Genomic DNA, 27,512 nt, shown 5'->3' with positions numbered 1-27,512 from the left:
AAATTTTTAAAAATAAAAAAAATATGGTGGTGAAGTTGTGGAGAACAGTGATTTGCAATAGAAAGCGTGTAGTTTATTTCATAATCAGATCATAATTCCCTTTCTTTCACCATGCCTCAGTTTCCTCTTCTTTAAAATGAGGAATTGGACCAGATGATCTAAGGTCCTTTTTAACTCTAATTTGAACTCTGTAAACCTATAACCAAAGGCCCAGCCAAGGGCAGATTTCTTTTCTGTTTACTTCTGTCGAGGCTCCAGTAATTTATAGCTAAAAGAATCACCTTCTACATGTACGAGGAGCCTCCTTTGAGACTTGAAAGTTTTCTTTTTCTTTTCTTTTTTTTAATTATTATAGCTTTTTATTTACACGATATATGCATGGGTAATTTTTCAGCATTAACATTTGCAAAACCTTTTCTTCCAACTTTTCCCCTCCTTCCCCTACCCCCTCCCCCAGATGACAGGTTGACCAATGCATGTTAAATACAACATATGTATATGTGTCCATACAGTAATTTTGCTGTACAAAAAGAATTAGATTCTGAAATAGTGTACAGTTAGCCTGTGGAAGGAAATCAAAAATGAAGGTGGTCAAAAATAGAGGGATTGGGAATTCTATGTAGTGGTTCATAATCATCTTCTAGAGTTCTTTCCGTGGGTATAGTTGGGTCAGTTCATTACTGCTCTGTTGGAACTGATTTGGTTCATCTCATTGTTGAAGAGGGCCACGAGACTTGAAAGTTTTCAAGCATACTTTCCAATTGACTGGACAGGTTCATGACCATTGGTCCATTCTTAGAATTGGAAGATAAAAATTCCTCTCCAACCCTCCCCCTCCTAACTCCCACATTGGGCCATGTTTGCATAACCAATCGACTCCTCCTGGAACCAGTGTACCGAGGTTATGTTGAAAACCCTCCTGGATGGTAGCCCAAGCAGAGAGTTCTGTTTTCAACCTCACTCTCTATGGACCAGAAAGGACCCAAATGGGCTCCTTGCATACCTGCAGAGTAGCACTGCCACCATCTTGGTTTTGACCTTCAGTTCTCTGTGCTGAGAATCATGCCTTGTCCTTAGTAGGCACTTAATGGCTTGAATGGACTTGAATATTCTTTGTGAAGCTTTCTCAGAAAGCAGCTTGCTCTCATAAAAGTTCTTCGAAAAGGACAAAATATGATCAAATGTCAGCTGTTCTCGCCTAGAGAAGCAGCTGCCTCAGCAGTTCAGCCATTAGGGATGTTCTAGGCACAGTTTTCCCTCTCGCTCCGCTGAAATTGAAGTTGCAGTCCTTGGAATACTGGAACTGGAAAACAGGATCTGTAAAGATTCTTCATTAATAGGTCACTGATTTCCATTTGTCAGGGAGATTTTATCCCTGCTGTTCTGGCTCGCTTTGCTAGTGTCAGTGAAACAACATGATGAGGCAGGTCAATCACAAATCATTCTCTTGAGCACCAAGTTAAAAACTTGAATGTTGAATGTCTATCTTCTGCCTGTTCTTTGAATATTACCCCCATTCCCAAGACCCCTCACACAAAGTCCAAGAATTACTGGGTTTGGGAAACAGTCACTTTAACTGGTAGAGAAAGGCAAAGTGCCCTCTCTGATTCCTGTTCATTTCTATCCCTTTTAGCAGAGCTGAAGACATGTGATCTAAAAGTGAAAGGATAAGATCTGGGAAGCTTTTACAGGTTTTCTTAGCCTCCAAGCATTCAGGCACACAGCACGGCACATCCTGACCCTCCTGAGGGCTGCATTGTCCTGACTCCATTCCCCTTTTGTCCAGAGAGCACCTGAGCTGCCTGGAAAGGCCCCATGTCTCCTTGTTTGCACCTAGACTTACAGAAATCTTCATTCAGCCCAGGAGGAGGTTTGGAAGTTCTTAGGGAGTCTTAAGTTCAAAATAGTTTTTCAAGTACGTGTTTGAATTCTCTATTACATGTGGCGGCAGGAGCCCAGGTCCTGCTGCTGCTTGACCCAGCTCGTGGCTTCCCTTCCCAGCATGGCATTCACTGCTCATCATTCTGGAGAGCAGTTGGGTTGTTCGGCTGAACCAGAGCACTCTTCTTAGGGAGGCTGGGAGAAAGCCACGGATGATCAGAGCCAGAGATTTCTGGTCTTTGTGTGCAGATAGAGATCGACATCTTAACATGATGAGATAGCCCGTCCTGTCAGCCCTTTCTGCTTCAGAGTTCAGTTCCCTTCAGCCCTGACTGTGTGCACCAGGTTTTGGATTTTCACATCATCCAAAAGATCCCTTCCCTTCAAGAAGCTTACCTGCAACTTCTCAAAGAACAGACCAATTTTAGGTTTCTCTTCTGTTAAGGGTATGGATTCCAGAAGTTTTCTGAATTGGACATCACACTCTGTCTACAGATTTAATCCTAAAACCAAAATCCAGAAAGTTTTTCATATACACAGTTTTTCTCTCCATTTTACCAAGTCAGAAGTTAATAGCCATTTTCCCTTAATAGTCCTGGGTTGCCTTTCTGAGTTCCAGGCTTCTGTGGTGATTGTTTCCTCATAAAGCTGACATCCTGGGATGACCAAGTCACTTTTTCCCCTCCCTTTATTGAAGCTTTTTATTTTTCAAAACATATGCGTGGACAATTATCAACATTCACCTTTGCAAAACCTTAGGTTCCCATTTTTCTCCTGCTTCCCCCATCCCCTCCTCTAGATGGCAAGAGTCCAATATATGTTAAACATTGACCAAGTCAGTTTCTTGACATTCTACCCTCAAAAGGTCTTCTGTGGGATCATAGAATTTTAACTGGAAGGTAGTTAGATCACCAAGTTCAAACCTCATTTTTTTTCAGAGGAGAAAAGGGATGGAGCCATGGCTAATTGTATTACTCAGAGGGACTGGTTTCCTTGGAATTGAAGTATCAATTTATTCTGCTTATTACCCTGTCCCTATATAGGTCCCCAATAAGTTCCGTTATCCATTCTACTATGAGATGTGTTGGTACGTGTTAGAACGATATGTCTACTGCATCACCAACCGCTCCCACCTGACCAAGGATTTCCAGAAAGAATCCCTCAGCATGGGTGAGTACTTGACTTGACTCTCTCTTCTCTAGTCTTTGAAAGCAAATCATTCTCCCCCCTTTCCCCCAGTCATAATCTTTAGGAGACTTCGGAAGACTCTTCTTCCTGGAATTGCATTTCTGGTCTGATTCCCATGAGCACCAGGGTATGCCCTGTACAGGGTCAGGAGGATGACCAGTTCCCTACCTCCCAGCCCCAGGCCATCTGCTCCTCCCTGCCAGGGGCGCTGGAGCACTCCCAGGCTGCCCACAGTAGCTGGCCGCATCTTGGTCCTGGCTCACCTTCCCGGAGGCCTCAGTGCTCTGGCGCAGTCTTATTAGAAAGATGGGGGTGGGCTTGTTGTGGTCCCTGTGAATTTTTCTTATATGGACATGGAGTCTCGTTGCCTAAAGAATGTCGTTACTCGGCTAGTTAGTGTCTCAAAGGAGACAGAAGGCCACGCCGTAATATCCAAAGAATATGTTTTCCTCTGAGATTTCCACCCTACAGACATTTTGTCTTGACATTTTCCTAAGCCTTGGGGAACAGACGTATGGTTTCACTCCCTCTGGATATGGATTGCCAGCCGCTGGGTACCCTGTGGTCTCGTTCCTTGGAGTGCTGAGAACTTGTGTGGCCTGTCCAGGGTCACAAGGGCCATCTGTGCCAGGGCAGGCCCTGCACTCAGGGGCATCCTCACCTATGCCACTCTGTCTTCTGTGACAATACGATCGCTCACAAAACATCCGTTTCTCACAAAAATTCTCCATTTCTTTCTGACTTCCAAGAACCTACTATATACCAAGTCTGTGTTATTTCTTGAAGTCTTTGGCTCATCCTTATTAAACTATAGATCCGTAATTAATTACCAAAAGAGTTCGCTCTCCTTGGATATTCCTGCCTCATACTTTGGGGCAAAGACTATCTCACTCTTTTTACTTGCATCCCAACACCTGGCATAATTTCTGGCACAGGTTGGTGCATAATAAATGCTGCCAGGTATTCGGGCAACAGCATCACTCAGTGCCACTGGCATGGGGTAATGGGTGCTTTGGGCAGCTCTAAGCAGAAAGAAGCAGCTCTAGGAGTGTGAGGGTGCAGGGAAAACAGACCAAGTCCTGTGTGCTGGGCTGTGTTAGAAAGTCACCAGAAAGCATCTTCATTCCCTTGAGAAATGTTTCCTCGGTGTCCTAAGTAAAAGTCAATTTTTGAATTTAATTGGGACAGAAGTGACTGATGGGGCAATGGCCAGAGAGCAAAGCTCCGGTTAGTCCTCAATGCGCTGTTGGCTAGTTCCAGACAAACTGCATCCCAAAGACCGGCAGCCACTTTGGCCACTCTCAAGAGCCTTTGAAAAATAGGAACAATAGGAAAAGGGCTGCAGAACCAAGTGCCTGTACTGCATTCCAGTATTTCAGATGGAAGAAGCAAAATTAGGACCAGTGAACTTTACTTTGTTGACAGAATTCTAGGATGTCAAGTCTGAGAGCATTTTGAAAGAAGGCCCGTATATGTTGATCAAAAAAAAAGATCATTCCAGATACATTTTTTCATTTTTGATCGGGTTTATAAGACTGGGAGATCCAAGGGGATACACATGGAAAACACAGTATTCCCAGCTTTTTAACAAGGCATTTCAGTTTTTCATTGTAGTCCTTTGAACTATAGGCTCACCTGACAATGGTATTGAATGACTATTGAATGAACCCCAAAGCGTTCAGTTAATATATCTCCAGTTTTGGAAAGTTCTCTCGCATGAAGGGTCCAAGATGAAAAGTTATGGGAATTAATGTAAATGTACAGTCTCATGAAATTGATTTTCAGACTCAGGTGAAAGATATCAAGTAATAATAACAATAACCAACTTATTAATAGCTAACATTTGCAGAGCACTAAATGCTAGCTGTTGTGATGAGTTATGTCATGTGATCCTCACAACAGTACTGGGAGGCAGGTGCTCTTATTCTCCCCTTTTTACAACTAAGGAAACTGAGGCAAGCAGAAGATAAGTGACTTGGCCAGAACCAACTAATGTCGGGCGTTCCCGACTGTGCTGCGCCACCGGCTGCCCCAAGGCATCCAGACCCATTTGTGGTGACCTTGGGCAGGTACCACTCAGTGCACGTCAGTGCAGCCCCAAGGTCGCCACAGACTTCCTGGGTGTGCCTTCTGCCTGATGAGAGGCTTGGACCCCATGGTATGGAGTTCTCCTGTGGGCATTTTACTGAAGACTTGGTCAGTCTGAAGGCCAGCCATGGTGAGCTAAGATCTGGAAGCTGCACCTAGCCACAAGCAGCTGATGGATTTAGCAATATTTATCTAGGAGAAGAACTCGGCGGAGCACAGTAGCTCTCTGCAGGCACTTAAAAGGCCCGTCCTGTGGGAGGAGGGGGATAAGAGTTTGGTTTGACCCCAGAGGGCAGCTCTAGGACCACTCAAGGGGATCTTCGAAGCATTTCCTGGGGGAGACAGATGTCGAATAGGGTAATTCAGAAAGAGTTAGCTCTTTCCCTGCTAGTGGAGGTCAGCCAGTCACCAAATATTTATTAAGCGCGGCCGTGTGCAAGGCACTGGGAATTCAAGTACAAAGAATGAAACACTCTCTGCTCACAAGCTTGCACCCTAATCTATGTAAAAATATCCACGGTATAAAGTTATGTAACCTATGTCCCAGAGGAGGAAGGGAGGGAGAGAATTTGGAACTCAGAATTTTGTAAAATCAATTTTTAAAATGGTTTTTACATGGAATTGGGAAAAAATAAACTATCTCTAGAAAATATGTATGTATTTACATATCACATGTACCATATTATATACATTTTTATCATGTGCACTTACACATACTCATTATTTAATATATTATATGGATATATTTTATATATTGCATACGTGTGTGTAGTGACCCAAAAGTCTTAGTGTGATTTTTAAGGCTTGATAGCTTGAAATTACTTTTGATGGCTCAGTTTTCTTCTTAAGGATGCCAGTTTATGTCCCTTGGCCCTTCTTCTTGTAAATTAAAATCAGGTGTGTGTGTGTATGCGTGCGTGCATGCGTGCGTGTGTGTATGAAACTAGACCTTTGATACCTAAGACTGCACTAAGACTTTTGGGCTAAGGCATATACTAATTAACTTATAAGGTCAACTTTGAAGTTTGTGTGTGTGTGTGTGTGTAGTAAAATGCATAAATCAAAAAGTAAAACTCCAAATTGTTTTCATTAATTTTATATTAATAAACGTGAGTGTGTGTGCCTGCCTGTCCCCTAAAGGCAGAGAGGGACTCTCCAAGGTGGAGGTGAGCAGAGGGGCATTGTAGGCATGGGGAAGATCCCAGCCAAGACCGGTCTGCTTGTGGTGTACAATGGAGGAGAGTAAAAAAGGTTTAAGAAAGACTAAGTCGGGGGCAAGTTTGAGAGGTTTAAAAAAAGTAAGCAGAGCTAACATTTTGTCCTAGAGGCGATGGGAAACTACTAAAGTTGATTAAATAGTAGAGTCCCATGATCAGCTGTAAGCTTAAGGAAAATGAGTTCAGTCTCAAGTTAGAGGTCAAATGGAAGCGGGAGGGACTCTCCTGGGTGGAAGTGATGATAGCTACACAAGGAGCTGTGACTTGTATTCCTTCCCTCCAGGACGTTACGTGATTTTGTAACCACCTCCACCTGAAGTTAGACACAGCAAAGTGGAAATTGTTTGATTTATTGTGTTGGTATGACCCAACCCCTGGCCCATAGAAGTACTTAATAAAAGTTTGTTGGGTTTGGGTTTTTTCACTTTTTTTTTTTTTAATAAAAAAAGCTGTATGTATGGAGAAAAAGGAGTGAAGGCAAGAAATGGGGACACTGGTCAATTGATTGGATCCACACGACAAAGAGTGTCAGGAGGCAAGGACAATGCTAAGATGACAGTAGAAGGAGACCGACCGGTGCTTGGAAGGAAATGTGGGTTTAGGGGGAAGGTGGTGAGTGTAGTTTTAGATGGTGCAAGTTGAAGATCTCTCCTAGACACCAAGTTTGAAATCTCCCTTAAATCATTGGGGAAGGGGCATGGAGGTCTGGGGGAGAAACTGGGGCTGGCTATCCCACGCTAGGAGTCGTCTTCAGAAACAGTTGCCAGACTTGTGTCCAAGGGCACAACTTCCATGTAACTATTGAGAAAGATTAAAGAAAGGGAAACCAAAAGGGCCCGGGCACAAACTTACGGATTCTCACAGTTAGGGGACAGATCACAGGGCAGCAGAGGAAACTGAGAAGCAACAGGCAGACCCAGCAAGGCCTGTGTGTCCAGCACAGGGGCCCAGGAAATGGGGTCAAAGCTGTAGAGAGGCTGATGGAGATCAAGACAAAGAAAAGGACTTAAGAAAGTGGGGAAGACTGTACTGCCTGCCTTGCTGCAGTGAGAGGTCAGTCCAAGTTGGATAATGTGAATTTATAGTGTCCATCTCCAGCTGATGACACTTCTCCAGGCTCATTCCCTGGCTTGTTGTGAACAGAAGGAAGCTGAAGTTGGCACAAAGAGGGGATGTGAGATTGAGAAGCTAGGACAATGTAAACCTTTTGGAGAAGGAGGGAAGTGACGTCAGAACTAAAGTAGATAAAGGACTGGGGCTGAAGGGAATGACCATCTTGAAGAGGGTGAAGAATAATTTTAGGAGAGAAGCATGGGTGAGGAGTCAGCTAGGAGGGCAACACATTTGAGTTCCTACCAAAGGAAGTGAGAACCTTTATAGAGGCCTGATCCTGCATGGGGGTGATGGAGGGACATGAAAGTATTGGGGAGTGGGGGAGTTTTCCCTCCCCCAGGGGTCCAAGAACCGCTTGTTTCAAATTTTACACGTGCTGACCAATCAAACCCATTTAGCCACCATAACCTCTGTGTCTCCCCCATGTTAATTTTTGCATGGTGTCCGCTAGGGCTCTCTACCATGTTCTCATCTTGTTTTCTTCTCTGCCTCCGCAGATTTGGAATTAAATGGTCTGGAGTCAGGAAACGTGGATGAGGAGGCTTCCGAGAAGGAGCCGAGGCGCCTGAGCAGCCGACGCTCTATCCTCACCAGCCCCATGGCCAACGGAGTCAACGTGGATTATGACGGGCTGGGCAAAACCTGCAGGACCCTGCCAGGGCTGAAGAGACCCTCTTTGTCAGTGGACTCATCTTCAGAGTCTAGCCGGAGCTCCCACAATGGTCAAATGTGGGATCCTCAGTGTAGCCCCCGGAAGGACAAGCAGGTTCACCTGACACATTTTGAGCTGGAAGGTCTCCGGTGCCTTGTGGAGAAGCTAGAGTCACTGCCATTACACAAGAAATGTGTCCCAACCGGGATCGAAGATGAAGATGCTCTCATTGCTGATGTCAAGGTGAGGCCCCGATCTGCAAGGACCGCAGGATGAGCAGCCCCTCCCAAAGGAAGGGCCGGTGGCGGGGCCTGGCTTCTGGGCTGGGGGAGGGGAACGTGCGGGGACGTGGCTTTGGGGCCCAGTGGCTGTGTCTTGCCAAGTTTTGAGAGCTTCCGGTCTCCTGTGATAATGTTTTTCTTGTGGCATCTTTCTGTGGATTCCTGACTCTGGCCAGCTTATAATCTGCTCTTAGACCTTGCTGGTGTCATATAAAATGCCAAGCAGACTTGGCTTGAGATGCAGGCGAGGTTTTGTCTATCCCTGTTTCATCTCTCTTGGGCACCAAAAAGATTGTGAGTTTTTATTTGAAGTTTTTTAGGGAAAGTTTCACTTCAGAGAATCTATTTGGAAAAAGTTTAAATTCCAGGTTAAAGTTAAAGAGTTATTCCTGTGCCTAGAAACTGTTTGATAGGTTTATTACTGAAAAATGAACTATGCTGGCACAAGTTAGCTTTTGAGGATTTTTATAGGAAACCAAGGACTACCAAGTCACAGTCCTGGCTCCCATGACCAGTGGGATGTAGGCAAAGTTAATGGAACTGCCAGGACTCTCCATTTGAACTTTCTAGGAGCCTGGTCTTCCCTGAGGGTCTGGCTGGGGGAAGGGGGGAGGACACGACTGATTAGAGGGGCATTTAGTCTGGGATCAGTCAGTGCTCAAGCTATGCTTGAAGACCAGAAGGGCCTAGTTTTCTCTCCTCTTTATTAATCTCAGACTCTTCTCAGGAAAGAATCTCAGGCCATTTCTAAAAACCAGAATCTAGGAGACTCACAATTAAGATTGTATTTCAAGCTCATTCCACCTGAGAAACCTTTCTAGGAATCTCCCAGCAGTCTGAGGAAGAGATTTCTGGTCACTTCAAGAAGAAAGAGGTTTATTTCATTTCTTTGTGGTGTTACTCAACTCCCTACTAGTGGCCTCTAGATTCTCTAGAGGACCCTTGACACCTTCTCCCAGCCTAGATAGAGTGTGGCAGTGGCCTCCATTTTTTCTTAGGTTGCCATTAAGAATAAATCTCATTTGATTAATCTTAAGTAAAATTTAAACTTGAGTATATGTCGGATATTTCTGGTGGACAAGATCATAGCAAATTCTAAGCCGTCATAGTACAGTATTGGGATCCCTTACATGGTATATGTGATTTACTCTTCTATATCTGGACTTGTTAGGCTTATCTCATATGTCCTCATTTACCTCCATTTCCCTAGGAATATATGAGTAATCTGAAACTTTTTTTGTTTTTTGTTTTCATGAATAGGTTCATTATATGAACACCAAAGGCTAAAGAAGTCTTTAGAAGTTATCTCAGAAGAAAATATAAAGATATGAATAACTGTGCAAAAGGGGAAAAAAGATCTAGGAATTTCTTTCTAGCTCCTAATAAGTGTGATAAGTCTCTATCCCCTAGATCTTTGCAAGTATGTGAGAACTTAAAAGAAATCATTTACATTGAACTAAAGTGAGGAGCACTAAATTTCCTTAATTAGTACTTCTCTGTCTCTGCTTTCTGCTTCAGTTATTTTTTTGGCCATCTGCAGGCAGCTGAGAGGTCTCCTAGCATCTTCCGTCTCAGGGAAGATACTTCCCAGCTTTGGGTCTCCTCCATTGAAGCTTAGGACGTAATTTCTTTTCATACCTTATGGGTGAAATTGAGGGGACTGGGCAGACAGAGTGAGAAGTGTTGGAGAGCCACGGTCCCCATTTGTGGAGGGAGGACATCGAGAAGGGCTTGGGGATCAGAAAGGATCTGGTGTCCGCCATCCCAACTGTCCCTTCCTTATGTCACCTGCATAAGCGGGTTCTGCTTGGCATCAGGGGTTGGTAGAAAAACAAAATCTCAAGAGCTGTAAATTTTGGCATTTAGGAACGCAGAATGTCATCCTGACATTGGGGAAGGAGCCTACAGAGTTCCACACAGCTTGAATTATGGTTAAAAAGTGCTTGGGAGGATTCATTTGAGGTCAGTTCTTGGTTTCACCAATTTAACCATGTTTTATCAAGTTCACTGCTTACTGTTCTTTGTGTTCATTATTTCTGGGGGCAAACAAATCAGCAAACATTTAATAAGCACTAACTGTGTGCCAGATGCTGGGCCAGGCACTGGGGAGCCAAAGAATGGAACTCCCAATGCAGTGAGGGGCATAATGTGTCAATACCTGAGTGCATGGGGGATCTCTGCAGGGTAAATCGGAGGCAGTCTTAGAGGGAAGGCCTTGGCAGTAAGAAGGCCCAGGAGGTGAAGAGGAGGAACAGCAGCATCCCAGACAGGAGGACGCAGTGAGAAGGTGGGGGCAGAAGGAAGAAGGCCGGAGGGGTGGGAGTGGCCCAGGGGGGCAAAGAGCTTTCAGAGCCAGAGGATTGCCATAGGAGCCGCTAGAATTGATTGAGTAGGGGAATGGCGTGGCCAGGCCTCTACTGGAGGAAATCAGTCCATTTGGGTATAAGAAAAACAAAAATATTTCATTTTTTTTTTTTTTTTTTACGGTAGATTATCTGTATGATCTGAAGGTGTTGGGTCTGTATAGTTGGGAGGGAGAAGGGTTATAGAAAGGAGAAAACTTACTTGCTGTAGGATCCCCAGCCAGCCCACTAGCCCCTCGTAGGGGGTCCTTTATCTGACGTTCTGAGCAGGTCAGTCTCCTCTGAAGGCAAAAACACAAGGCGGCTTTCCCACCGTGCTCTTGAGGATGTGACCACGTGCACGTTGTGTCTACCTGGGTTACCCTCGGAGATGTTCTGACGTCTCAGTTCCCATTTCAGCCCTTTGGGCCTGAGTATCATTAGATTTGGGTGGGTTTTTTTGTTTGTTTTAAACTCTGAGATTCTGTGGATTCAAATATAACTTTTTTTATACAGTCACTGTCCTCCCTTAGAATCTCCCTTAAAGGGATCTGTTGAAATAGGGAAGGAAAGCCAATTTTATAATCTCCTGCAGGATGGTTCGTGACATGTTTTACTGGGTTTTTTGGTTATATTTTAGAGATAACGAGATCCCTTGATTGGGTCACTGATGTAATCCTGTATCATTATAACTAGTCTTGGAAAGCTATTACAAAATCTTTCTGAGGCTCCGTTTCCTCACCTGTAAAGTGAGGGAGCGGGGCCACTTGATCTCAAAGCCCCCTCTCGGCTCTCCATCGTGATTTACAAGTTCCTTTCTCTAAGAAACACGGCAAGACCCAAGGTGGGCCATGCAGGGACCTGTGACCACGGGGAGCCCACAAAGGGCATCCCAGAACTTGGCGATTCCCCATGCTCAGCGCTCTCGGTGGCAGGAGGGTGAAGAATTCCCAAGGGCTGGGGTCTGTCTGAAAAGCAGGCCAAACATGGTGTGGAGTAAAACAGGACAGGAAGTGGGGAAGCCTGAGGCAGGAAGAGAAGGCTGGAGGGGGGGAGTGTTCCGAGGCTCCTTAGCCACACTCATGACCTCGGCACTCCTTTTGATTCGTCTCTCTGGGGCCAGTCTCCCTGGGACCCGACAGTTGTGCTCCAGCCTCCAGATTGGGCTCTTAGTGGGTGTCAGGTTCCCACTAGCATTTAAATCTAACACGGGCATGAACATGTTAATCGTGTTCAACAAATGGAAGGCTGCCCGAGAAGACTGTTGGATCCGGCTGGAACAGACTTAGTGCACAGTTAGGAATTCTTCACTGCAGCCCCGGGGAGGGAGAGCCGCAGCCCCTGAAAGGTCATACGGGGGAGTGCTGGGGGGCTGCTCCGTCCAAGCCTGGCCTGACCAAAGGAGAGACCGCTGGCGCACAGTAGGTGCTTAATAAATGCTTGTTTCCTTCCTTCCTTCCTTCCTTTTGGTTGTGGGACCTGCTGCCCTCTGCCTTTCCTCCTCTGGATCTTCATTTTCCTCGTCTATAAAAGGGAGCTCAGATTAGATGGTCTCTGAGGCCTTCTAGATTTCAGTCTAAGTTCAGGTGAGAGCAAGGCTGAACACGTGTTCACCAACAGAGAGCTACCATTCCTATAAAGTAGAATGACACAAATGACGGCGAATTGTTGAAAATTGTTGGTAATTCTTTGTCTGGGAGACAGGCCCGGTAAATCAGACTTCGTTAATTCCCGGCAGTAATTTGGAAGCAAAGCTCACCCAAAACAGACACCCCCCCTCTTCCTAGGTCGTCGGCTCGCTCAGACTTGGGAGTCCACAGGGGACAACTTGGGGCGCGGGGGAGCGCGCTTCTGCGCTGGGTTGGAGCCGTCGGCATTGGCCCGTTGGGAATCGGCATGGGGCGCCTCGTTGTGCTTCCTTACCGCCTGTTGGCTTTTACCTGGGAATAGTGAGACTCACCCGCTCCTGGCTTGGGAGGGAGCTTGGGGACGGGCGGGGGCCTCTCTGTGGAAAGGTGGGAGAGAGGCCTTCTGGGAGCCTCCGCTGCAGTGGAGCCCAAGCCCTGGGGAGCCGCCCTTTTCACTTGCTCTGTTGGGATTTGTCTGGGGCCCCCCCTCTGTATTTATATTTGGGGAGAAAACCGGACACCCCTCTTCCCAGGCCAGTGCCTGGGGGGGGTCCCCAGGGCCTGGGGAGCCTCAGGCTTTGGGTTTGGGAAGCTGCCCCGGGGCTGGCCTTGGGTCGCCAAGGGGGGCCCTGGGTGGTTTCCCCAGCCTAATTCTAAAACTGGGAATTTGGTAGATCCCCCGGCCTTTGGGGGAGCTTGGGCGGGGGCCCCCAAAAATTTGGGGAAGTCTTGGGGCCTTGGCAGGGACGGGGCCGGGGAAGTTATTGCCCTGGAGCTGGGAAAGCCCTATGGGGGCCGGCCCCCTTTGGCGCAGGCCGGAAAACCAGTTCTTCGGGGGGTGTTCTGAAGGGCTTTGGTCCTTTGGGCCGCTTTGGGTCAAGAAGGGAGGGTCAGGGGCCCTTAGGGGCCTTTGGACCCCCCAGGGTTTGGCCCGGCCCCAGAGCTGGGGCGGGCGCGGACCACACAGGCTTGTGGGTTGGGGCAGGGGAGGGCTGGGGGGGGGGTTTTCAAGTCGTTTAGGGGGGGTGGGTTTAGGGGGGTTAGACCCTCGGGGCGGGGTGGGGCCCGGGGGGGCTGAAGGGGGTAGGAGGGAAGGGGCATGTCGGAAAAAGGGGGTTTTAAATGGAGTTAGGGGAGGGAGGGAGCCCGGCAGGAGGTGGGGGGGACCAGTTCTAGTTTCCGGTGGGGAAAGGGGGGTTGGGGGAAGTTTGGGAGGGTGGGGTTGTTTTTAGGAAAAGGTGGTTTTTGGGGGGGGGGGAGGGGCTGTTATGGGGGCCGGGGAAGGGCCCAATGGAAGGGGGGGTAAAGGTGGTTTATGGGGGGTGAGACGAGGGAGGGGGGGGGTGGGGCCATGGGTGGGGAGGTGGTGGGGTGGGAGTGTGGGGGCTGAAAGGAAAGTTTGCTTTCTGTGGGTTTTGGGGGGGGGTTGGGCTTTGGGCCCGGGGGGGGGGGGGAGGGGGTTTTTTTGGGGGGGTAGTTTGGAATGGAGGGAGAGGGGGAGGTCCCTTTGGAGGGGTTTGTTTTCTGGGTTTTGTTTTTCTTTTTTTCCCTTGCCCTTTTTTTTTTTCCCATTTTTTCCTTTTTCCCCCTTTTGTTTTTCCCCTTTCCCCCTTTTGCTTGGTTTTTCTTTCCCCCCTTTTTCTTCCTTTCTCTTCCCTTTTCCTCCTTCTTTTTTCCCCATTTTCCGGGGTCGGATCCCGACTTGTCCCACGGGCTGGGGCCGGAGCCCCGCCGTTTGGGGTTTGGGGTGTTTTAGGGAAAGGACAGCAATTTTGTGGGGTAGGACAAGTCCCGACAAAGGGGACAAAAGGTTAAAATTTGGGAAAGAGTGTGGGTTTGGAGGGAGAGGGTGGGGAAGTTTGGGGAGCCCCAGTTTGGGGAGAGGGGGCCCCCGGGGGGGGGAGGAGGAGGTGGGGAGGGGAGAAGGGTGGCCGTGTTGATTACTGGGCCTCCTCCCCTCCCTTTTGTAGGGGAGGGGGGGTGGGGGTCAAATGTGGGGTTGGCTTTTCCGTGTTCCGGTTTTCCCTTGAGGGGTGTTGGCGCTTTGTGGGGGGGGGGAGTGTTAGAGGGGGGGAGAGGGCTGGGAGGGATTTCTGCCCCGACCCCAGGGCCCCCCGGTCCCAACCCCTAGGAAAAGTTGTGGGCCCCTCCGGCCCCTTAACCTAAATGCGGCCCTGGGAGGGAGCAGGCGCAGTGGGTTTTGTTCAGTGGAAAGTCCCTGTTTGTGGGAACTGTTCTGTCGGAGAGGAAAAGGGCAGAGCCTCTGGGAGGGGGGGAGGGGAGGTTTCCCCCCGGGTGGGTGGTAGTGGGTTTGGTTTTTTCACCCGGGAGACCAAGAGTGAGCCCCGTCCCCTGGATACAGCCGCCCCTCACCCCTGACGGTGTGCTAAGGGAGGTTTCCCTGACGGGGTGCCATAGCAACACGAAGTAAATAAAACACGTCCGCAAATGGGAGCCCTTTGGGGGAGGGGGAGAAGCATCTGGAGCAGGGCCGCCGGCTTCCCGGGGACGGGGTTCTGCCAGGCGGCGGCCGGGGGGGCAAGGGATGGGGCGGGCGGCCCATGCAGTGCCCTCGCTTGGAGCCGGGTGACAGGGGAGAGGCTGCCGCGCTGGGGACCCCTGCCCGGGGAAGAAGGGAGCCGCTGGGCTGGGGAGATCACCGGGAAGGGGCTGCTCTCGTCCGTCTGGGGGGGCTGGCGCCGTATTTTCCCCAACGTCTGAAAGCCAGGTGCAGGCGGTCTGCCAGAGGCAGGTCACAGTGCCGTTGTCTCCTGAGTCATTCACCCAGGACCGGGTGGGGTGGGGTGCCTCATTCTGCTTTGGGCTCCTTTGTTCTCGCCAACGCTGCTGTTTTCTGACCTTGAAGGGAAGTCCAGGGGCTCCCGGGAGTCCCCAAGAGCCTTTCCGAGGTCCCCAAGGTCACAGCGCTTCTCCTCATAATTACTGAGGCATTTTTGCTTCCAATGCAGTAAATGCCAATGGAGCCAACCCACGGTCAAGCTCTTGGGGGGGGGGAGGGTTCCTCCGATCCTCAAAAGTGCTCAGTCCCTGAAGCTCTGGGAGCTGTTGTCGGCAATTAGCCCTCTGCCTGTGTGTGTGTCGTGTCATCATCGTCAGTCTCCATCCCCCTCCCCCCCCCAGAAGGGGAGGCCCCGATTGGCTGCCTGGGGTTCCTGGGAGGGTGTGGGGAATCGCCAGGGCTTCCTGGGTCAGGCTCGTTGACCCCAGGAGCAGTGGGTCGGTAGAGGGCCCCGGGGTCGCCAAGCCCCCCAGGCTGAGAGGTGATGAGCTCTGCTGCTGTCGTTCTGCAGGGCGAAGCGATGTCGGGGGAGCCTTGAGGGCTTCCCAGGGAGCCGTGGCCCTGCTCACTCTGCTCTGCTTCTCTCCTTTTTCCCACAGATCCTGCTAGAGGACCTTGCCCATAGTGATCCCAAGTTAGCCCTCACTGGAGTCCCCATAGTACAGTGGCCCAAAAGGGACAAGGTAAGAGACAGAGTCCCATCCCCGGGGCATTTGCTGGGGGGGCGGCACGGAGCCCTAGGGCCCGGTTCTTGGCCTTTCCCCAAGGTGTTTCCCCAAGGAAGCCCCCTCCCGCCGGCATGTTTGAACCCTGACCCTGGGGCCCGGGAGGCCCGTCAGACCCAGTGGGAGTAGGAGGCTGGGGCACGTGACAGAGACCGGAGTCCTGCCATCGGAATGGGATTTTGGGTGATCGTGAGGTCACTCTCAGAATTTCCCCTCATGTTTTTCTTTAGTGAAAAAGAAGGCATTAGAAAAAGAAGGCGTTCCCTCCTGAGCTGAGAGGCCCATAAGCCACTGACCCCCTGGGTCGGGCGAGGCGGCCAGTGCTTCCCGAAACACTCTGGGCCCATCTGACCATAAGCCAGGAGCATGAAATGGTCACAGTGACCGTCTTGCTCCTCCTCAGGAACCTAAAAATAAAGCAGAAGCGCGAATCTCACTGAGACGGGCGCAGGCCCACCTTTCAGATACAGAACGGAAAGATGGCTGCCTGAAAGCTCGCGACGTTTAGGCCCCCGGGCAGAGGGCAGAGGGCTAGGCCAGGGTCAGGAAGGACCCGAGCTCAAATTGGGCTTCGCTCTGCCTCATTTTCCCCTATAAAACGGGGGTTAGAGCCGCACCTCTCTCCCACAGTTATGAGGATCAACTGAAATATTTTTTGCAGAAGAAGAGTGCTTGGTAGTGTTGTGCATACAGCGGGTGCTAGATAAATGCCCATTCTTTTCCCCCCTACCTCAAGTTTGGTCCGCCCCCTTGGGTTATGCCCATGCTGTATTCACAGCCCTGTTCAGGAACAGCAGAGTTAGAGGAAGCAGGATGTGGCTTCTACCCTTAAAAAAAAAAAATTATCAGCAGAATAAGTACAGGTGTGTGCCCACGTGCCCGAGGATCCAGGCCTGGGCTCGCCACCGGGGCGGCGCCATCACCGGCGCCTGGTAACGTCCCACCCCCGGATCCCCAGGGTGTGCCCTGGGCGTGGCAAGAACCGAGGCCTCCAGAGCCTTCTGCTGGCCCCGGGGACTTTAGCTGCAGCGTCGCCCGGTCCTGCCGGCCCTGGGGCCAGGGGGGAGCGGAACTCAGGGACAAAGGCACTGGCGCGGGTCCGAACGGGGCTGGCCAGAGCTGGACTGAACACCTGGGGGAGTCTCGGAGTCGGGAAGGCTGAGGAGGAGGCAGTTGGGTGCGGGGAGAAATGCTCTGAGAAGCCCGTTCCTGGGGTCTCCTGCGGCCGCTCCCACAGCCGCTGACCCCCGTGTTCTCTTTGCAGCTTAAGTTCCCCACGCGGCCCAAGGTGCGGGTCCCCACCATCCCCATCACGAAGCCTCACACCATGAAGCCTGCTCCGCGGCTGACCCCGGTAAGACCCGCTGCCTCACCCATTGTCTCAGGAGCCCGGCGGCGGCGGGTTCGATGTCGGAAATGCAAGGCCTGTGTCCAGGGGGAGTGTGGTGTCTGCCACTACTGCAGGGACATGAAGAAGTTCGGGGGGCCCGGGCGCATGAAGCAGTCGTGTGTCCTTCGCCAGTGTCTGGCGGTGAGTGAGCCCCGGGGCGGGGGGGGCAGCCGGTCTGCGTCAGGGAGGGGGGCTTTCGGGACTGTCTTCTGCTGCTCTCAGGCCCCGTCCACCCAGTTACCCCGGGGAGGGGTCTGCGCAGGTCACACGGGGTGTCGCTGGACTCGGGCTCCTCCGAAGCGGGGCTGCTGCTCCTCACCCTGGTCCAGCGATCGTCCCGTGTCTCCTTCCCACCCCCCGGCCTCTCTTGTCCTCTGCAAGCTGCCCCAAGGCCTGCAGCAGGCGGAGCGAGCACGGCCCGCAGTCTCCCTGACTCCTGTCTCTGCCCCTGGTTTAGCCCCGACTGCCTCATTCGGTCACGTGCTCTCTCTGTGGAGAAGTGGATCAGAATGAGGAGAACCAAGACTTTGAGAAGAAGCTTATGGAATGCTGTATCTGCAATGAGATCGTTCATCCCGGCTGCCTGCAGGTGAGACACCTGGCTCCTCGGAGCCATGGAGGAAGGAGGGGGACACAGGAGAGCCAGAACGGCCCCACCACCGGGGGCACCCCCATCCTGAGCTGCGCGCCCAGCGATCGAGGCTGTTTCCCCTCTCGGGATAACGTTCCTAGCTGGAGGATGGGGCCCTGAAATCCCCCACAAATATTGGGATCCATTTAAAATGGCAATAGAATTCTGGGGAGCCAGTGGGACCATGGCCTTGAGAGTCCTAACGCCGAGAAGCTCGGACTTAAGCGGGACCCCTCAAAGAACTAGACTCATCGGTCCCCAAACGGGAATTCTCTCTCTAGCGCTCCCTCCAAGGGGGCAGCCACATCTCCTTGAAGACTTCCAGTAAGGAAGACTCCACTTCCGGAGAGAACCCATGTTCCTTTTGAACATTTCTCAGGGTTAGGAGCTGCCTTCTGACTATTGCTCCCCATTGTGCCTTCTCTGGCCAATAAAATAAGTGTCACTTCTCGTCCTCAGGCTAAGCTTGCAATGCATAAGGTCCCTGTGTTCTCTTCTCTTCCAAGGTAACTGTCCCCAGCTCAATCCTCCTCGGATTGGCCAGCGCTCAGTGCTCTCCCACTTGCTGAGGTCCCTCCTAAACCACGTCACTCAGAGCTGGGCCGGGCATCCGGTTGTGGCCCTGTCAGGCCCATGCGAGGATAGTTGCGCTAGACAAGGCCGGGCCTGGGCGTGGTCCACTCTCCTCTGAAAAGCACAGGGTCTCATTTAACTGCCCCTCCCCCGTGTCTCGTGTGATCTTGGCTCAGATCCCAGCACTTCTCAGAGCATTGACTTTGCTGAATAGGGGACTTGGTGAGGTCGCTCCCAGCCCCAGGATGGTTGGAAAAGAGACGGGGTGAAAGGATGGTCCTTGACCCCTGACTGTGTTTGCAGATGGACGGAGAGGGGCTGCTCAATGACGAGCTGCCGAATTGCTGGGAGTGCCCGAAATGCTACCAAGAGGATACCTCAGAGAAGGTACAGGTGAGCGGCCCAGATCCCGGCAGCCGGAGCCTTCTAGAGCCGGGCTCCGTGCCCATGCCCCTTTTTTAAACAGTTGCCCCCCTGTATGCCCTCACTCAAGCACCCGCCTCCGGACTTGGAATTGGAAGGCACGGGGTTGGGGCAGGGACTGGAGGCTTAGCTGGAGAATCTAGAGGGGAAAGGGTCAGACACGGCAGGGCACGGCCTTCGGGAGCAAAACCTGAGGCTGCTGGGGAGCAGCGGCCAAGGGTGGGCCACCTTTGAGTTCCCAGCCAAGTGAGTTCCCATTTTGGTCACCTGCCCCCCCCAGTACGGCCTGTGTGGAGCGCCCCACCTCCCCCAGGGCCAGCTGCGCTGGGGCCCGGGGTGTTGGGGCAGCTGGGCCTGAGGAGGGAGCCCCAGAAAGGTCCTGCCCGAGGGCTTGGGCCTATCTTGGTGCCCCCATAACACGGAAGGGAAGGTAGAGGAGTCCTGGAGCAGGAGGTGCTGGAGTTCAGCCCTGAGGAGTAGCTGTTAGGGCAGTTACTTGGCAGTTCCTGTTACATCAGATGGGTTCCGGTCAACTGTATTTAATCTTGCCTTGGGACCCTTTGTAAGAGCTGGATGCCAGCCTCTGACCGCAGAGGGCCGGAGGCTGGGGTGAGACTGCGACCGTTGTTCCAGGAGCGGGGCTTTTTCTGTGCCGGACAGCAGCTGGGCCGGACGGGCCGGCTCTGAGAGCCTCGGGCCCCCAGAATCTGTCCCGGCGTGCCTGACCGAGCCCTGCACCCGGGCCGAGGCGCGGCTCCTGGTGGCCGCAGGCGCCCTCTCGGAGCCTGTGGGAGGTGGATGTGAGGCACCTCCAGGGTCCGGATGCACGCCGTGGGGGGGGGGGGGGGGGGGGTTCCCGGGTCCGCTTTAAGGCCTCTGAGCCCCAAGCTTGCAAAGAGCAGCCGCTAACCGCCTCTCCTTGGGTCCGTTTTGCAGAAACGTAAGATGGAGGACAGCGACGAAGACGTGGTCCAAGCCAAAGTCCTGCGGCCTCTGCGGAGCTGTGACGAGCCTCTCACGCCACCCCCTCACTCACCCACTGCCATGCTGCAGCTCATCCATGACCCCGTGTCCCCCCGAGGCGTGGTGACCCGGTCCTCCCCAGGGGCCGGTCCCAGTGACCACCACAGTGCTAGCCGTGACGAGCGCTTCAAACGGCGGCAGCTGCTGCGGCTTCAGGCCACCGAGCGAACGATGATGCGCGAGAAGGAGAACAATCCCAGCGGCAAGAAAGAGCTCTCCGAAGTGGAGAAGGCCAAAATCCGGGGGTCCTACCTCACGGTCACGCTGCAGAGGCCCACCAAAGAGCTGCACGGGACATCCATTGTGCCCAAGCTGCAGGCCATCACGGCCTCCTCCACCAACCTCCGCCACTCTCCCCGCGTGCTGGTGCAGCATTGTCCGGCCCGCGCGCCCCAGCGGGGAGAGGAGGAGGGCCTGGCCGCGGAGGAGGAGGAGGACGAGGAGGACGAGGACGAGGAGGACAGTGCGGAGGAGGGCGGGGCCGCCCGGCTGAATGGCCGGGGCGGCTGGGCGCAAGACGGGGAGGAGAGCTGGATGCAGCGGGAGGTCTGGATGTCTGTCTTCCGTTACCTCAGCCGCAGAGAACTTTGTGAATGTATGCGGGTGTGCAAGACCTGGTATAAATGGTGAGCTTGCGAGCAGGGGCTGCCGGGGACAGCCGCCTCGGGGTCTGGTCAGGGCTCTCGGTTAGCCCCAGTGAGTTCGTTGGGCCTTCAGCTCGCCGGGGAGGCCGCCGGCCTTCGCCTCTGTCCCTCATGTGGGAACGGGCAGGTAGAACTGCTCAGAGCCGGGAAGCTCCCCTCCCGGCACCTACTTGGCCACATTCACTTGGTCAGCTCCTTGGCTCCTCCCAGAACACCTGTCCCCGGCTTCTCCAGGAAGCTTAGCTCGAATTAATCTGCTGCCTGGCCTTCCCTGAGCCTCCCGCTGCTCACCCAGTAATTCCTTCATGGAAGCTTCTGCCTTGTGCTGAGCTCCAGCCTCCGCCTTTCTGTGCACACCCAGAGCCCCGGAGGCTTCGCCGCTGGCTGTGCTCCTGTGTGAGCCAGGGCCGTCCCCACGAAGCCCTTTGTTAATGACCCTAACCTAGTGATTAGATGGGGCTGAAGGCAACTTGATGAAACCTCCTCCTCGTGAGCTTTGCAAACTGCTGCGGGTTTCTTCTCCCCAAACCCCAGTAACGCGCACTCGGGCCCGAGACACTGCTCTGCCGAGCTCTGTGGGGGCCAGAGAAGGCAGTTTGTTTTCCCTCTGTGGGAACCCCAGAGAGCCTTCCTCCTCCCCAGTACCTGTCCAGCCCAGCTCGCAGCCCAAGCCCGGAGTGAGTGGGGAGTCTTCCCTGCTGCAGTGGTGATCACTGGGGCGCTGCCCTGGGCTTTGGGGGGTCGGGGGGCTCGGGGCAGGCCGCCCGCCTCAGTCCTGCCCAGGGAGTGCCAAGCGTCTTGGAAGATTGGAGTGAGAGCCCCAAAGGGGGCCAGGAAAAATGTCCAGCTCCACCCCCTCACCCCGCAGAAGAGGAAAGCTTTCAAGAAACACTAGGGGGTTTGGGGGGGGGGCAGCTGCTGAGACCTGGGTGACTTGATTTTGCTCACCCGTTCCCAGCCATGTAGGATCCTCCAGCAAAACGGGGGGTGATCTAGAAAAGCGGAGCTCTCTTGCTGTCCAGGTGAAAAGGGAGCTCGCTGCTCAGGTTTATGGAAAGGGTTCCAAAGCCCTTAGGGCTGGCCCAGGTCAGGAGTCTGTGACCCGGGGGGCCTTCCCGGCAGCGCTGGTGGGGCAAGGCGCAGCAGGGCCCGGTCTTTGGGGGAGCAGGGGCCTAACGCGCATTGGCGGGTGTCTTCACGTTTCCCAGGTGCTGTGACAAGAGACTCTGGACAAAGATTGATTTGAGCAGGTGCAAGGCCATCGTCCCCCAGGCCCTGAGCGGTATCATCAAGAGGCAGCCGGTCAGCCTGGACCTCAGTTGGACCAACATCTCCAAAAAGCAGCTGACCTGGCTCGTCAACAGGCTTCCCGGTGAGCCTCCGGGATCCGTCGGGGATCGTCTTGGGGCCGGCCCCTGAGCCTGGAACCCGAGTCTGAAATGGCCCCAATCTCTTGCAGGTCTAAAAGATCTCCTGCTGGCAGGCTGCTCCTGGTCCGCGGTCTCTGCCCTCAGCACCTCCAGCTGCCCACTTCTCAGGACCCTGGACCTTCGGTGGGCCGTGGGAATCAAGGACCCTCAGATTCGAGACTTGCTGACCCCGCCGACTGATAAGCCTGGTAGGCACTGATCTCCTGGGGGGACGGCGGCCCGCAGCCTGGGGCCCTTCCCAGATCTGTAAGCTTACCCGGGAAAGCAGCGGGCACACTGTGGTGGGGCCCCAGATTCAGATCCCCTTCCTCAGAAAGGCCTCTTGGCCCAGACCGACACAAGCCGGATCTGCGTCCCCGTGAGAACCCGTTCGGACACGGACTGGGCTCAGCGTGAAGGGTCTCGCTAGAGACAGGGAGGGAAGGGCCAGCATGGGGGACTGGGGCACGGGGATGGCTTCAGGGCTGCCCCGGGCTCCGGGGCCCCCATGGCCCAGGGTGTTGAGTCCCCTCGTGTTTGCGCAGGTCAGGACAATCGCAGCAAGCTCCGAAACATGACCGATTTCCGGCTGGCTGGCCTGGACATCACCGACGCCACCCTCCGCCTCATCATCCGCCACATGCCGCTTCTGTCTCGGCTCGACCTCAGTCACTGCAGCCACCTTACAGACCAGTCGTCCAACCTGCTGACCGCCGTCGGCTCCTCCACGCGCAACTCCCTCACCGAAATCAACATGGCAGGTAAGGCCGTGGCGGCGGGGGGGAGGGGGTGGGCGGGGGGGCACCAGGCCAGGGGGTGGCGGGGGCAGCGGGGCCGGGCCACCCTCAGAGCCTCCCCGTGTCCACAGGTTGCAATAAGCTGACGGACCAGTCCCTGTTGTATCTCCGGCGCATCTCCAACGTCACCCTGATCGACCTTCGAGGCTGCAAGCAGATCACTCGGAAGGCCTGCGAGCACTTCATCTCGGACCTGTCCATCAACAGCCTCTACTGCCTGTCTGATGAGAAGTTGATCCAGAAAATCAGCTAAAGCCCACTCAGCCCCAGACTGAACAGGAAACAGAAACCCCCCCCCCCCACTCCCCACCGCGGAGAGCCGCTCCCCCCATTCTGCACGGGCTTCGAGGCCGAGGCCGGCCTCCCCCTCCCCACCGCGGAGAGCCGCTCCCCCACTCGGCACAGGCTTCGAGGCCGGCCTCCCCCCTCTTCGCTCTCCCGTCCCCGTCCCCTTCCGGCACAGCAGGATAGGGCAGAGAGGGTGTTCCTGCTGCAAGGTCCCGCTGGGACCGGGCACAGGGACGACCCGCCTGCTCCCTTCTCTCTTCCCTTCCCTCCCTCGTTCCTTCCCTCCCTCTGATGAAAAAGGGATAGGAAAAAAATCACAGGAGGTGCTGTTGAGGTGCTCACTTGGAGACCAAGCTCATAGTCGGGGGTGCCGTGCCAACTTAATCAGCACAACCCCCGCCCCATCAGGGCCGCCCCCCCCTCCCGCTCCCGGCGGGGCCCAGCACTGTCCCCGGGAAGGGAGGCGGTGGGCGCTGCCGCCGGGGGTCGGCCTCAGGGCCGGGGGTCTCCTCCATCAGGCTCTGCCCGGCCCTCGCAGAAGGCGGCTCTGGCCCCGAAGGCCGGACCCTGCGATCACACTGGTGCTGTTGAATTTCCAGAGACCTCCTCCATGTCTGTCCCCACCCTCCGCAGCTTGACACTGTCCAAGGCCCGGAGCTCAGCAAACAGCTTCCCCGTACTTTGGCCCGAGCTGCCGCCCCGTGGACGCGCCAGGGCCGCCCCCGTCGAGCGTGGCCGGGCTGGGGCCCAGGGGCAGGGGGCGGTGGGGGGGCGCGGGGAGAGGGTCCCGGGCCTAGCTCCAGTCACCAGATCCCCCTGCTGAAGCCTCCCTCCCCTCATCCCCTTCTCCCTCCCTCCCCCCCCCCCCAGATTCTTTTTTCTCTCTTTCTCTGAAGAGGGCTTTCCCTGGGTGTGTGTGCTTGGAGGGAGCGGGTGGCTTCCACCGCTGGGGGGGTGGGGGGTGGGGGGTGGGGGGCGGACGAGGACCAGGCCGGGTCCCCGCTCTTCCGATGGCCTGGGAGGGTCTTGTCTTTGTGTATAGTCTGGTGACTCAGTCCTTGTTCTTCAGCTTAGAGAAATACTCCGCTTTGGCTCTCCCCCTGCCCAGCCGCTGGCGCCCGCTCTCCGCCCGGACCCCCGGCCCTGGGGCAGGGGGGAGGGGGGAGGCTGCATGTGCCTGTTTGTGTAGGCTTTGGGGAGGGCTGGGCTTGTGTGTGCTCCCTCCCTGCTGCCCCCCATTCTTTTGCATCGAGCAGGCCGCTCCAAAGATCCTCTCTAGAGCAGCAGAGAGCTTTTTGCACTTTAAAGAGAAAGAAAAGGTCGAGTTTCTTTTTGGGTCAGTGTGGACGTGAGAGGAGGTGCTCACAGCAGCCGCCTGTGGCGAGAGCTTCTAAACGTTATACGCAAATTTGCACTCTGCTCCCCAGTCTGTAAGGATGTCGATAGCACAACCTGGTCCCCGCTTCTCTCCCACCGGCCCCTCGGTTCCCTTCGTCGACCCCGGTCCCAGGCTTCCCCCTTGGCCCGGCCCGGCCGCACCCCTGCTCCTTCGGAAGCAGCAGTGGGCAGGGGGAGGGGGCGCCCGCGGTGGCCACCCGGCCCGGCACCGGCTCCCGGCCTCGCCTTCGAGCTCCAGATAGACAGAATGAGTCTCGGGGAGGGAGTGGGCGGGAGGTGGCAGCGGGGAGGGGGGGGGGGGGGCTGCGCGCGTGCGTCCCATCGCGGGCCGCACTGCCGCTGCCACCCCGACGAGTGGCGGGCGCTCCCTCAGCCCTGACCCCCCCCCCCCCAGGCCCGGCCCCCTCCCCCAGCTCCGCGGGGCCACGCGCAGACGGAATGTCAGGGACCCGATTCCCGAGTGCCTCAGTAGGGGAACTTCTCTGTAAAGAACCCTGGGTATTGAGCAAAAACCTTTTCTTATTAATATTATTATTGCTAATGACCTATAATTGGAAGCTTCCTGCCTTTTTTGGTTGCTCCTGTGGAAAATACTGAAACGAAGACTTACTGTTTGTTTGTTTTTTGCCTTTTTTGTAAAAAGGGGAGGTGGAGAGACCCCTTCACAGCAGGGATCGTGCCGGGACAGTGCCTCTGACTTTGGGACATTTTAACCTGAAGAGAAATTTCCAAGCCGATTGGGGATTTTTCATCTTCAGCTTGGAAAAATGGAAGCATTTTTCCCGTGCACAGAAATGGGAGCGCGCGAGCCGCAGCAGAAGGACATCGATTCCCCCTGCTGGGTTTTGCTTTCATTTGAAGGAGAAGGGAGGGGACTATGGCTTTTAGAGGGGACGGGGTCGCTCCCCGCAGTGCCGGTGGTGGCAGTTCTTGAGTTCCTGCATCGGGGCCGGGGGGGAGGGAGGAGAAAAGGTGGCTTCAGTTGCAATACTTGCAGTCTGCTCCTAGACAGCGAGCTCCCCAGGCACGTCCGCCGCGGCTCCCGGGACAGCAGGGAGAGGCTTCCTGCCTCCTGCCTCCACCTTTCTGAGCACGGGGGTGAAAACCACAGAGGAAAGGAAGAAAAATTATATATATATATATATATAATATAAAATCACTTGGTGATTAAAAATAACTGCTCCATAAATAAAACTCCTAAAGTCACTATGTTTAAAGGGTTTGGTTGTGCTTTTTGTTTCCCGGAGAAATATTGTAAATATCTATTTTTTGTTGCTGATTTAGAGTCAAATCTCCGATGTTGTGCTAAAAATTTAAATTAAATGTAAGCATTAAAGGGGATAACGAGACGTCTTTGGCATCTCCATCACCAACCGGGGGCTCCTGGCCGGCAGGGCCGGGGAGGAAGCGGAGGCCCGGCGGGGCCCGGTGGTCTCTCTGCGGAGGCCCTCCGCCCCTGGCTCGCCACCAGAGCGAGGCCGTTTCTGCTCTGGGGGGAGGGGGGTATTTGTGTAATAAATTTTAAATAAAAACCTTGGGAATTTTTTTTATAACTCAGGGACAGGGTTGGGGGCTTTTTTGTTTTTGCTTGGGGTTGAATAAGAAACAGTTTTTAAAAATTTTGTGATGGGTATGCTTTTGTCAAAGGGGCTGGGCCGGGAGGGAGGGGAAGGGGGAGCCAGCCCAGGGCCCCCTCCCCCGGCCTTCCCGCCCTTTCCCTTGGGGGAGGGGAAAAAAGGGAAGGCCAGGACGGACCCCGGGGGGACGGGCAGGTTGGCGGGGGATTGTGAAACGTTTTTCCCCCTGGGAGGTGACAGAGGGAGACCCTGGGCCGGCCGAGGGGGCCCAAACCCCCCACCGGGGTCTCCAGGGCTTCCGCCAAAGGCCTGGCCCCAGGAGGGGTTTCCCAGAAGGGAGCCCTTTGCCCTGGAAAACGGGGCAGAAAGGGTTGTTGGAGGGGTTTTCTTGGGGGTTTTTCCCCCTGGGAGGGGGGGGGGTTTAGTGGGGGAAAAGGAGGGGAGTGTTTCCCAAGGGGCTTGGGGAGGGGAAAAGAAGGGAGGGATTTTGTGAGCTTCGGGGGGATTGGTTTTTTTTTTGGGGGTTTTTGAGGGGCCTGGGGGAGGGGTGGGAGAAGAGGTGTAAAGGGGGGGTCCGGGGGAAGGAAGGGGGAGCAGGAGAGGGGAGGGGGGGGGAGGAAGGAAAGGGAGGGGAAGGAGGGGAGGGAAGGGGGGAGGAAAGGGGAGGGAAGAAAAAAGGGGGGAGGGGGGGGAAAAGAAGGAAAAGGAAAGGGGGGGGGGGGGAGAAAGAGAAGGGGGAGGGGGGGAGGGGGGGGGGCCCCGGGGGGTTTCCCCAATGGAGCCCCGGGGGGCCCCCCGGGCCCGAAACAATGGGGAAGGCCGCAGCCAGGGCAGTGGGCCCCCCAGGGACCGGGGCCGCCCCCGCGCCACGCTGCAGCCCCCGGCGAGGGCGGGGCCCTGCCCCCAGAGGGCCCGAGAGAGAGCAGGCGGAGGGGGCTGGGAAGCAGGAAGGAAGGGGGGGGCGGGGGAGGCCGGGAAGCCAAGCGAGCCTCAGCTGTCTAGGGGCCCCAGGGACGGCCCGGGCAGGGGCCTGGCCCCCGAAGGCTGCTGGGGGGAGACCCCTACTGGGGGGCGCGGGGGAACAACCTGCTCATTGTCTGTGTGGAGGGGGAGCTCCCCGGGAGCTGCTGGCACGAGTGCCAGGGCGGGCAGCGCTCTCGGGGAAGCGGGCTGGGGGGGGCACAGGGCGCCAGCCGGGCCTCTGAGCCCGCGGGCACCCCCCCTCTGTGGTCCCGGCCGGGGGCGGCCTTCTCTGGGGCCGGGACAGTCCCAGCCTTCCCCGCTCTGCAGACGCCTCGGGCAGAGGCTGGGCCCCAGACTCCCACCGCCCGGGGCCGAGGCGCACCGGGGTTTCCCGGCCTCAGAGCAGGGCCCTCCCGCTCAGCCACCGGCCCCTCGTTAGCCGGACACTAGCGGGCGGGGCCTTGGCCCGCTCCCGGTGTTC

The 27,512-nt window shown here is 54.7% G+C and overlaps 1 protein-coding gene across 8 annotated transcripts in view; it reads left to right on the top strand.

Annotated features, from left to right (window-relative positions):
• KDM2A (lysine demethylase 2A) overlaps positions 1-25,778 on the top strand; it is a 98,828-nt gene extending 73,050 nt beyond the window's left edge. For 7 of the 8 annotated variants that reach the window (XM_031943893.1, XM_031943890.1, XM_031943891.1 and 4 more), the window contains 11 exons: positions 2,925-3,051; positions 7,985-8,382; positions 15,790-15,873; positions 17,180-17,446; positions 17,763-17,894; positions 18,813-18,902; positions 19,869-20,581; positions 21,808-21,971; positions 22,059-22,217; positions 22,554-22,769; positions 22,877-25,778. In XM_031943893.1, the coding sequence (XP_031799753.1) occupies positions 2,925-3,051; positions 7,985-8,382; positions 15,790-15,873; positions 17,180-17,446; positions 17,763-17,894; positions 18,813-18,902; positions 19,869-20,581; positions 21,808-21,971; positions 22,059-22,217; positions 22,554-22,769; positions 22,877-23,058 (2,532 nt within the window). In that variant the 3' untranslated portion in view covers positions 23,059-25,778. The remainder of the gene's footprint in view (positions 1-2,924; positions 3,052-7,984; positions 8,383-15,789; positions 15,874-17,179; positions 17,447-17,762; positions 17,895-18,812; positions 18,903-19,868; positions 20,582-21,807; positions 21,972-22,058; positions 22,218-22,553; positions 22,770-22,876) is intronic. The other variant, XM_031943894.1, reaches the window with a different exon arrangement.
• The last annotated feature ends 1,734 nt before the right edge of the window (positions 25,779-27,512 follow it).

Source organism: Sarcophilus harrisii, chromosome 6 (assembly GCF_902635505.1).
Source record: "Sarcophilus harrisii chromosome 6, mSarHar1.11, whole genome shotgun sequence".
NCBI lineage: Eukaryota > Metazoa > Chordata > Mammalia > Dasyuromorphia > Dasyuridae > Sarcophilus > Sarcophilus harrisii.
This window is presented reverse-complemented; position numbering and strand designations above follow the sequence as displayed.